At 59.9% G+C, this 11,070-nt stretch overlaps 1 protein-coding gene across 1 annotated transcript; it reads left to right on the top strand.

Annotated features, from left to right (window-relative positions):
* Positions 1 to 499: 499 nt before the first annotated feature.
* SMIM41 (small integral membrane protein 41) lies at positions 500 to 2,478 on the top strand. The gene has a single exon (XM_059680977.1). The coding sequence runs from the start codon at positions 1,963 to 1,965 to the stop codon at positions 2,209 to 2,211; it is 249 nt and encodes an 82-aa protein (XP_059536960.1). The 5' UTR covers positions 500 to 1,962; the 3' UTR covers positions 2,212 to 2,478.
* Positions 2,479 to 11,070: the final 8,592 nt, after the last annotated feature.

An 11,070-nucleotide genomic window follows, 5' to 3' on the forward strand; every position in this document is an offset into this window, starting at 1 on the left:
TCCTGCATGCCTCACACAGGGATCAAGCTGCAACCCGGGCATGTGCCCTGACCGGAAATCAAGCCATGACCTCCTGGTTCATAGGTCGATGCTCAACCACTGAGCCATGCCAGCTGGGTTTCTTTGTCTTCATAGTGCACACAGGCCCAGCGTGCACCAGAGAGTTCATTTGATTTGGGGTTTCTCTCTGGAGAGAGATGGGCCAGCTTGAGACTGGTGTCTGGTGACACTTCTTTCAGATTGGGCTGGCCCTGGCTGGTTGTTGGAACATTACTGTGGCAGCTCACACTCGTTTCAACACAGGCATACTCAAAATCAATGACCTCCATTGTGTGCTTTTTATTGATTTATTCCGTATTTTGCAATGCTTTTTGGTTACATCTGGGCCAGTTGTAACAGACTAAATGAGATCTGTGTAGGGAGGGGTGCTAAGGGAGCAGTGATTGGGGTGGGGGAAGGGCTTGCCTGTGGTCCTGGAGCAGGTAGGTAGTAGCCAGGATTGGCAGGAAGCATGTGCACGTTTTTCTCATTCCAAGCCGTTTTTGGCCATGTGATAGTTCATGACAGGTTTTGTGATGTTCTACTCTAGATTTCAGAAGAAACGGAGAACTCAGGGGTCTGGAGATGGGGAAGACCCATCCCCAGCAAGTCCTTAATGGTGTGTGAGCCCTACTTGGCCTGTAGTCTGGGGGACCTTTTTCTCCTAGCTGGCCATCAGCTGATCTCTTCTGAGTTGGATGACACATGTGTTTGCTAGCAGTGACTTTATTGTATTCTTTTTGTTAATGATCCTTTATTCCATTGATTTTTTAGAGTGGAAGGGAGGGAGGGGGAGAGAGAGGAAGAGAGAAACATTGATGTGAGAAAGACACATCAATTGGTTGCCTCCCGCATATGTCCTGACGGGGCCAGGGAATGAACCTGCAACCCAGGTACATGCCCTTGACTGGGAATCAAACCCCTGACTCTTTGGTGTGCGGACTGACGCTCTAACCACTGAGAGCACTGGCTAGTGCAGCAGTGACTTTGTTTTAAAGAGCTCAAGGTTGCTACAGGGTTTCTCAGGAGACCTGGGCAGTAGGGTCTTCCCTCCATTCCAGCTTCTCCAGACTCCTTTTTTGCAGCCAGACCTCTCCACTCTCCCCTGCTGGCTTGGCTGTGGGCTACCCAGCTGGCAGCAAACGCCCTTAGGTGGACAGAACAATAACATCTCCATCGTTTGGCATTGTGATTTCCCAGAGGTAGGGCACTGAATTCTCAAGGTTAGAACCCAAGCTCTGGTGACTCAGATCTGCTTTCCCATTGGTCTGTATCCCTTCTTGCCCTCTGGGGCCTGAACAAAGGAGCAGGGGTAGGCCTTAAAGTCCCCCTAGCCTCCCTCTCTCCTGTGTGGGACCAGGGAGGCACTGGCCTGCTTGTCCAGCCCCTGGAGGCTCCCAGAAGGGAGGAAGGATGGGCGTCACTCAGGTCCTAGAGGCTTTCATTTACCAGTATCTCCTGTTCCAGCGGCACCTGGGCCATCTAGCGGCACTGAGCAGCCAGCCAGAGATGGGGATGGCCCTTGCTCCGCTTCCTGCTCAGCTGCCCCGCCCCAGCCAGCACCTGGGGTGGGTCTGGAAGATCTTTCTCAACTTCCTTTGCCAAGGGGCAGGAGGAGCCTTGGGGACAGGATTCCTGGGTTTTGCTTGTTGGGAGCGTAGGCCAGATTCACATGCGTAGGTGTGGGGGCTCTGAGACAAGAAGATAGAACCCCTGGCCTGGATGTTGGCCATAGTCCACGCCGCCGGCGAGCCCTTTGTCTGGGAAGGGCCTGAGTGCTTTGCGCAAGGGGTGGGGGTGTAGGACGACTGGGATCCGCCCCTTAGGTCCCTCCCAGATGCAGTCCTCTGCCTGCAGCCCGGGCTCCCACATGTCTGAGGGTCCTGCGCACGTCTGGGCACATCTGAGCAGCTGAGGGGAAGCATGAACGCCTCGCAGGCGGCCAGAGCTGCCTGGCTGAGCTGCTGCAACCAGTCAGGGGTGCAGCTGGGGCTCCCCGAAGGGCCGCGCCCCGTGCAGGCAGCCGTGCTGGGCGTGCTGTCACTGCTGGTACTCTGCGGGGTCCTCTTCCTGGGAGGCAGCCTCCTCCTGCGCACTCAGGGCCTGAGGGCTCTGTTGGCCCTGGAGCAGCAGGCATCCCCAGAGGCTGAGCCTGGCAGCGAAGATTCCTAGGCACCCCAGCTCCTAGGCACCCAGCTGTGCTTGGGGTTGCCTTGTCCAGGCAGCCCTAGAGCTGGGCACAGTTGAGCTGGGTGCCTGACTGCGAGGGAGGGAGCTGCCGCGGTGCCGGTGCGGGTCAGAGTGCGCTGAGGGCTGCTGCGGAGCCGGCTCCGGTTCCTCCTTCACTGAGGCTGCGGGTGCACAGGTGAGCGACAGGGCCAAGGGGGCAGGCACGTCAGCTCTTCAGCATCTCTGGTTCCGCCTCGGGAAGTCCCAGGGTGGGCCCGCAGCTGCCTCACCCCACCCCAGCTCTGGGATCTGAGGGAAGGGGCTGCCCCCTCGCCCCCGTCATCTCCTGCAGTGGTGCCCCGCCCAGGTAGCCCAGGTATTTTTTCCCTCGAACAGGCGGTCACTGTACCTGGGAGCGGGGCGGTTGGCGGGTGGAAGAGGAGGGAGTCTGGAAGGGCCACAGTGGACTTGGGAGACTTTCTTCCCTGCGCCCACTTTGCTCCAGTCCAGCCCCGGCACTGGGAGGTGGAGAGACGGCACTGGGAGGTGGAGAGACGGGAACAGGAACTCAGACCACCTAGGCCTTTGACTTCCCCCTCCCCTCCTCCTAGAAGCGTCTCTGGAGGGGATTTGAGTAAATTGAGTAAGATTTCTCTCTGTGACCTCCCTCTTGAGGCAGGGATGACCAGGAGGGTGGGGGGGTGTGCAGGGGGAAGGGGCCCCCCAGCCCTTGCTCAGTTGGGGTGGACGGCGGTGTCCCAGAGCTAGGAGCTTTGTGGTGTGTTTGTGGGGTGGTGGATGGCAGGGTAGCTAACAGCTGGGGGGCCTCAGGAGCGCTTTCTCCAGGAAGCTGGGCCTGACGCTTCCCAGCTGTGTGGGCCCCATCTGGCTCTCTGCCTCGGTGTCTCCAAGGACCGGAACCATCTGGAGGGAAGGGCCTGGGTGGCCTAAAGACACAGTAATTCCAGGCCAAGGCGCCGGGGCAGAGCCACAGGGGCTGGGCAGAGAAGCCTTCACTGTCCGTCTCCTCTGTCAGCCTTGCACCCAGGGGCTGCTGGCAGGTGTCTGTGGGGCCCCTTGGGGTGCTCTACCTCTCGCTGCTCCACAGGAGAGCCCCTCCCCTACTTGCAGAGGCAGGTCCCAGCTTCCCCCTGAGAAGTGCATGTGGGCAGGGGCTGGCGAGGGGCAAGGGGCAGTGTGGGCAGGGAGCTGCTACTAGTAAGCAGCTGTGAAGACGTGTGATCCCCGGAGCAGCCTGGGATTTGGTGCTAATCCTAGCAGCCGAGCCTCTCTGGCCTTGCTGAGCTGTGGGCATCTCACCTCAGGTGTCACCCTCACCCCTTTGGAGAGGGTCCCCCGGGGCACCGAGGGGTGCGTGTTTGCTCCTGGCACATGGGAAGCAGGCTGGACCCTGGGACACACCCACCTCCCTGTGCTGTGTCCTGGGGTGGGAGCACCCTCTCTTTACTGTATCCAGGCACATCCGCCCTGGATGAAGCCCCATCCCTTTGCTGCTTTTCCGTGCTTTCTCCCTGTGCTCTGCTCCCCCAGCTGCGGGGAGGAGTCTCCATGTCCACCATGAACCCTTCATTTTACAAATGGGGAAGCGCAGAGAGAAGAAGTGCTTTGCCCAAGTGACTGACAGACCCTGGGGCTCCTGATTCCGATCTCGGGATGGCCGCATCCTAGTGAGTGGTCCCGCCTTGGGTCACCCCGCTTTTTTTTTTTTTTTAAAATATATTTTATTGATTTTTTACAGAGAGGAAGGGAGAGGGGTAGAGAGTTAGAAACATTGATCAGCTGCCTCCTGCACACTCCCCACTGGGGATGTGCCCGCAACCAAGGTACATGCCCTTGACCGGAATCAAACCTGGGACCCTTGAGTCCGCAGGCCGATGCTCTATCCACTGAGCCAAACCGGTCAGGGCTGGGTCACCCCTCCTACTCTGTCCCCGCCTCCCCCGTTTCCTATTACTCCTTGGGATGCTGATGCAAAATATGGCCCCTCCCCCATCCCCAAAGAAACCAGAACCCAACCACTCGCCCCTCCCCCACCCCAGGGTTCTGCCTCCCTCGTCCTTCCCCAACAGCAGCTGCCAGCCAGCCAGCAGCTCCCAGGCTGCTGGGCTCAGCTTCCCCAGTGTGACCCGAGGGTGGGGTGGGCCCAGAGGGTCAGCTGGAGTATACATCCATGAAAAAAATCGCCGTGGTCAGCACAGAGGGATCAGAAGTAAGGGTGATGCCTTTGGATTGGCCTCTGGGTTCCCGCCTGGGTGGTTTTAGGGGCTGTTTGCTGACACCCCGCAGGGCTGAGGGGAGGAGGAAAGGGGAAGGCAAAGGCTTTCTTCATCCAACTTTCTGCTGGCTGTCCCTTCGGCTCAGGGCTTGGAGAGCCAGGCTGTCATGAGCTGGGACCTCAGTGTTCCTCGGGGAAGATACTGAGATGCTTGCTATGGAACCCTGACCCTGGTCAAGGCTGTCAGACTGGGTGGGAAAGAAAAGAATTTGGAAAATTGGGAAATGGGTGCTGCTGTCACACCGTCTCTCGATCTAAGCTAGGAGTAGGGCGGGGAGTGGGTGCAGGTCTGTGTGCCATGGAGTGAGGCTGGCACCTGGATCCCTGGCAAGCTCGCTCAGCCTGACCTGTCCTTAGGGGAAGGATTGGCAACAGGTGGGTGGAGGTCTTGCCTTAACTTTCCTCCAGCCCCTGAGTGTCACTCTGAGCAGGAAAAGGCTGTTGGGGTTTATTCAGTTCATCTCTTGGCTTCCACAGAGCACAGCTCCCTTTCCAGCAAAGATGGGGGCTGTGCCCGGCCGGTGTGGCTCAGTGGTTGAGCTTCAACCTATGAACCAGGAGGTCATAGTTCGATTCCCCATCAGGGCACTGCCCGGTTGTGGGCTCAATCCCCAGTGTGGGGTGTGCAGGAGGCAGCTGATCAATGATTCTCTCGTTGATGTTTCTCTTTCTCTCTCTCCCTCTCCCTTCCTCTCTGAAATCAGTAAAAAAAATATATTTTTTTAAAAAGGAGAAAAAGATGGGGCAGCCGTCTCTTACAGATTCCTGAGCCTTGTATGGTGTTCTCCAGAGAGCGCTCCCCCGCCTGCTGGAACTCTGCCGCCGTGGACCCGCGGATGTGGTGAGACCTCCACGGAAGAGCCGTGCACTCGCTGCTGCCTCTCGGCTTCACTCAGCCTCCTGGACGCATGGCATGGGCCGCAAGGCCAGCGCTTCGGGAGGAGAGCCCCGGAGACGGCTGTGCGCCCTGGGCACTGAAGTGGCCACACACCCTGGGTGCTCCGCAGCAGGTGCTGGTGCGCCCCTGCCTGCTGGGCCTCTGAGGACATGGGCATGTCCTGTCTCTGTGGGGTGGCCGTGATCTGACAGCCCAGTGACCTGTCCTTGCAGAGGGCTGTGGGCCAGTGTCACCCCTTTGGAAGTCTGGGTGCCCCAGCAAAGACCCCTCAGTTCCTTGGCTTGTTATGAAACATGCTGGTAATACAAGTTTGGGGTCTACAGTCCTTGTTTCCAGCTCCTGACTCTTGGCATCAGTGGTTCCGCTGCCCCTTCTGGTCTGAACTGTTTCTGGCAGGTCTGAAATAGCAGCCCCAGCCAGGCCCCTCTCCCGGGCTCCCCAGTGGTGGCTTTCCCAGTCTCAGATCCAGATCTTTCCAGGTGGAGGAGGTGAGGCGACAGCGACTCTCCCCCAGCACTCCGCTGCCCCCCTGTGGCCAGTGTGGGCAAGAACACCCATTCTTTCTACCTGCATATTGGGGTCTGATCAGAGTCCAGCCCCAGCTGCTGCCTCCAAATGAGAGTGGGTTTTGTGACCATGCTCAGGGAATGCTAGGGAGTAAACCTCCGAACCTCAGTCTCTTCACTTACAAAACAAGGCAGCAAATGTCCTCGTGAGGATCAAATAGGTAATGTGCTTGTCTGGAGATAAAGGGCTTTCTGTACCGCAACTATCATGTGATGTTACTATTCCGTCCCTCCCCCCAAACCCAGCCATCCGCAGAGAAGACATGGAGAGTCACCCCTGTGTTGTAGGACCGCCTCGCTGACTACCTTTCCCACGGCTACTTAGTGAGTGAAAGCTCGGTGCCAGGCACACGCTGGGGGCTGGGGCGAGCAGGTGAAGAGACAGAGCGTCTGTCCTGGAGGGACTCAGAGTCCAGTACAGAGCGTTGCTCACAAAACTAAAGTTCCTGTGGATGGTAAGTGCCAGTGTCCGGAGCACAGAGGGACTGGCTTGCAGAGGCGGCGGTGTACTGGGTGGGCATTCATGGGGCGGAGAAGGGGAGGAAGAACTTTCTGGGCAGAGGGGCGTGGCCGGGGTGCCCTAGAAGCAGGGTCATTACAGCGGTGTGAAGGGAGGTGAGAACAGCCGGGGGGGGGGCAGCCTGGGGAGGGTGGGGAGCAGCGCGGTCTCACGGTGGGACCTGGTAAGATCTGAATCGTAGGGAATTGGGGTTCAGTGTGTGGGTGGGAGCAGGCCGGAGGCAGTGGTCAAAAACGGGCAAGCGTGATGGTGGCCGGGGTGAGGGTGGCAAGGAAGGGGACAGACCCAAGCAATATTTGGGACTCAGGCTTTGGTCACCAGTTGGATGTGAGGGATGAGGGGGCGGGAGGACAATGTCCCAGCTCTTGGCCTGAATGACGGAGGGGGTGGTGATGCCTGCCACCCACCGAGGCGATGCGTTATCAGTTAGGACTCTTCGGTCTGATTTTATAGGAAACCCACCAAACATGATGTGAGGCTTGAGCAGAGGGAATTTATTGGCCCCTGTAGCTGAAAAGCCTAGGGTTGGCCTCAGGCCTGCCATGCTGCGGGCGGGCAGAGAGGGCTGGGGGTCACCGCTGGACCTGAGTGCTGGCGCCATGCTCACCAGCCCTGCGGCCTGAGCTGGTGCTCCCCTCCGTGCCTCCATGTGCCCCCCTTAGGGTGGGGAAAAGCAGGCCTCGCTTGTGCGGTTCTGGCTGGGATGACATGTGGTTCACGCGTGTGGAGTGTGCTTGCTGTTAGTGCCGCGTGAGGCAGGATGTTGGCCTCATGGCCTCTCCGTTCAAATCTATCAGGCGAGGGGAGGTCATCTCCAAGTCCACTCAGGCCAAACCCAGGCTCGGCTGTGACTGGGCCTCTCACTCTGTGCTCACCCCGAGTACTGAGCTGCAAGTACAGAATGTTCTAGGCCTAGGTCACTGCTCCACTCAGGGCCCAGAGGAGGGGGTGTCTCCTCACCCAGTCAAGGCCTGTGTCAGTCCTGGGGTGAACGGATGCAGGTGGCTGCTGTGGGTGGGGTCGGGGGGGCTGATGAGACCAGTGTCGGCGTGTTGAGTTTGAGGCGTGTCGGGGACATTCCGGGGGAGCTGTCAGGGGGACATTTAGTATGTGGGGCTGCAGCTCAGCTGAGAGAGTTCTGGGCCATGATCTGCTAGAGAGGGACAACGAAGCTGTGAAAACGGTGGGGTCGTTGGGGCAAGAAGGGAGGAGACTGAGCAGAGGAGGGGCTGGCAAGAGGTGGAGGAGGTGCGCTGGTGAGCGAGGGAGGCAGCAGGCAGGCACCGAAGGATTCTGGAGCTGAGGGTGTGGCCAGGAGTGTCCGCGCCCTCCGCAGCTGGTGTGCCAAGAGGGGACATGACACCCGAGGCCTAGGACGGAGGGGTGGGTGGGGAAGGCCATTCCAGGGACCCCACAGCCCCCCTGGGAAGCCTCTGCCACTGCCCTCGGCCTCTGGACAAAGGAGCCCCGTACAGAAGGAGGGAGGAACGTGGCTCCCTCTGGGCCAGCGAGCTCATTGTAGTGAGAAGAGGGGCTATTTGCTCTAGTAAGGCCTTTGGGTGTGTGAACGCCTTACCACGGGCATGTCTCACCAACCCAAACACACACACAAAGGAAGCTTGTCTTTCTCCAAGGCTACTGTGCATCCCTTTCCGAAGCAACAGACTGTTTTTTTTAAAAAAAATATATATTTTATTGATTTTTTAGAGAGGAAGGGAGAGGGATAGAGAGTTAGAAACATCCACCAGCTGCCTCCTGCACACCTCTCCTACTGGGGATGTGCCCGCAAGCAAGGTATATGCCCTCAACTGGATTCGAACCTGGGACCCTTCAGTCGGCAGGCCGATGCTCTACCCATTGAGCCAAACCGGCCAGGGCAGCAGCAGGCGATTGTGGGGGGTGTTCCTGTTGGAGGCGGAGACGCGGCCACCCTCCCCACACCGCGGCTCCGGCTCTGTCTCAGCCCCTGTCTCAGGCGCTGGGCTTTACGGGCAGACCCTCTGTTCTATCAGCCTGCTCCCTCCCACATTCCCAGGATGGCCCCTCGCCCACGTCCCCTCTCCTCTCCTCCCTGGCCCTCGCCCCGCCGCCCGCCTCCTGACCCTCCAGCCTGGGTCCTGGGGCCTCGCTCAGCCCACTCCTGCCCCTCTCCTGACTTCGCTCCCCAGGAGACTCCCGGGAGGCCCTCAGTGCTGGAGGGCGGTGACCCTCTTCTTTGAACCTGCACTGGGCGCTGGGTGCCCCAAAGAATAGCCCAGCCCTGGGCACACTGATGGCTCCGAGAAGGGCCACCAGGCCCTGCTGGACCCTGCCTGCCCCCACCCCTCCAGCCAGCGCTCTCTGCCGATGCTGAGTTACTCTCAGTCCCTGCCCTCCCTTCTCCCCTGCACTCTGCACAGGTGCCTCACCTCCCCCTTCTCAGAGGCTCCCTCCTCTCTGCCCAGCCCTGCAAGCAGGCCTCCTCCGGAGCATCTCCCCTCAGGAAGGGTGCGCGTCCGCCTCTGCACCCGCCCTCCTGGGTGCTGACTGTCCTTCTTCGCCCCAGTTTCCTTACTGCTCCTTCTCTGCTGGCTTCAACTTTGAAACACTCAGGTTTCTTCCACCTTAAAATAGCCTTCCTCTCACCCAGTGCTTCTCCACTTACTACCCTGTCTCGTCTTTGCAGCCAAACATCTCCAAAGAGCTACCCGCACTTGCACCCCACGTGCTCGCCTCCTGCTTGGCTTCTGTCTACACTGGTGGGTCAAGGTCAACAGCCCCTGGGTAGTCGCTTTGAAGTTGCTTTTCAGCACTTAGCTGCCCTCCTGGACTCTCACACTGCTGCCGAGCCCCTCCTCCTTCCTGCAGCTCTCCCGTGGCTTACATGGCAGCTTCCCCGTGGCTCACGTGGCAGCTTCCCCGTGGCTCCTGTGGCAGCTTCCCCAGTGGCTCCTGTGGCAGCTAACCCAGTGGCTCCTGTGGCAGCTTTCCCAGTGGCTCCTGTGACAGCCTCCCATGGCTCCTGTGGCAGCTAACCCAGTGGCTCCTGTGGCAGCTAACCCAGTGGCTCCTGTGGCAGCTTTCCCAGTGGCTCCTGTGACAGCCTCCCATGGCTCCTGTGGCAGCTCTCCTGTGGCTTCTGTGGCAGCTTCCCCCGTGGCTCCCGTGGCAGCTCTCCTGTGGCTCCTGTGGCAGCTTCCCCCTGTGGCTCCTGTGGCAGCTCTCCTGTGGCTCCTGTGGCAACTCCCGGAGAAGCTCGGAGACTGGAGAGTAGAGGCTGAGACTGTGGGTTCCGGAACAGCCCTGGGTTCACACCCTGGGACCGGCACTTACGGGGGCACGGAAATCCTCCCCTCATTGATAAAACGGGAGAAGGATAAGAGCCACTTTGGGAACCCGCCTGAGTGATGCGGACGTCAGCGTGTGGGAGCCGGGCTCTGGACGCCTGCCTGGGCTGAATCCAGGCCTTCCTCCTGCCGTGGGCCGTGGGGAGGCCTTGCTCTGCCTCTCAGGCTCACCCTCTCCGAGGGTCCCGGCCCGCCCCTCCTCTCCCTGCTCTCAGCGCCGCGTGGGGAGTGCCTCGGGCCCCTGTGCTGGGCTTTCTCTCACCTTGCCTCTTGCCCGGGGTGCTGCCCCTCTCCAGGAACTGAAATCGCCATCTGAGTGCCCCAGCTCTGAACGCGGCAGCCTCAGCCTAACCTGGCCCCGAGCGCCCAGTGGTGCCTCTCCCTCCCACAGCGATGTGCTAAGCTACTCTGCACAGCCACTGCTCTAGGCGCTGGAGAGCACAGAGTGGGAGACGGGACCCCTGCCCACAGACCCCATGTTCTGAGGGAGGGGCGTTTGATGGACGTGGGAACAGCCGCACGAGGCAACGGCACACAGTGGTTGTGCTGTGAAGAAAATACAACAGCGCGATGGATGGAGGCCTGTGGGCAGACTCACGTGGGGGTGCGCAGGGATAACCTCTCCCAGGAGGTGGCATTTAAGCCGATGGCTGACCCATGGGGAGGATCCAGCCAGGCGAGCGTAGGGCTCCTGCCAGGGGGACAGTGGGTGAGAAGGTCCTGCCCTGGGCATAAGGTTGGCGCTCTGAGGGATGGGAAGGAGGCCAGTGCGGCAGGAGTTCAGTGGGCGACAGCGGGCGCGGCTGGGCCGGAGCACGGAAGCGCCTGGTGAGGGCGCCGCGCCCCAGCCCAAGCGCGTGATCTTCGCTCCGCTCCTGCGTCTTCTGGCTCAGCGCGTGGGGCCTCCTCCCTCACAGCTGTCCTCACTTCCCCTTTCCCCTGCCCCTGCCCCTGCCCGGCCGGTCCATCACCAAATTTGGTCCAGGCCAGGCTACCTCTCGGAGCTTTGCCCCATCCCCCTGGCCACCATCCTCACCTCTCAGTCTAGATGCCTCTGCCCCATGGCAGCTGCTCTTCCCTCGGTGGACAGTCCCTGTGAACCCTTCTCTTTTTGTGACTTTGAACCCCTTCCTTGCAAAAAAGCAAATCAGCTGGAGGTTAGCCTGGGGTGCGTGATAACAGCCACCATGTTAGCTGGCAGCTTTCCTGCCCGAGCCGTCCGCTCCCCTGTCAGCTCCATGGAGATGGGGTTTTGT

The sequence above is a fragment of the Myotis daubentonii genome, chromosome 2 (genome assembly GCF_963259705.1).
Source record: "Myotis daubentonii chromosome 2, mMyoDau2.1, whole genome shotgun sequence".
In the NCBI taxonomy this organism is placed as follows: domain Eukaryota; kingdom Metazoa; phylum Chordata; class Mammalia; order Chiroptera; family Vespertilionidae; genus Myotis; species Myotis daubentonii.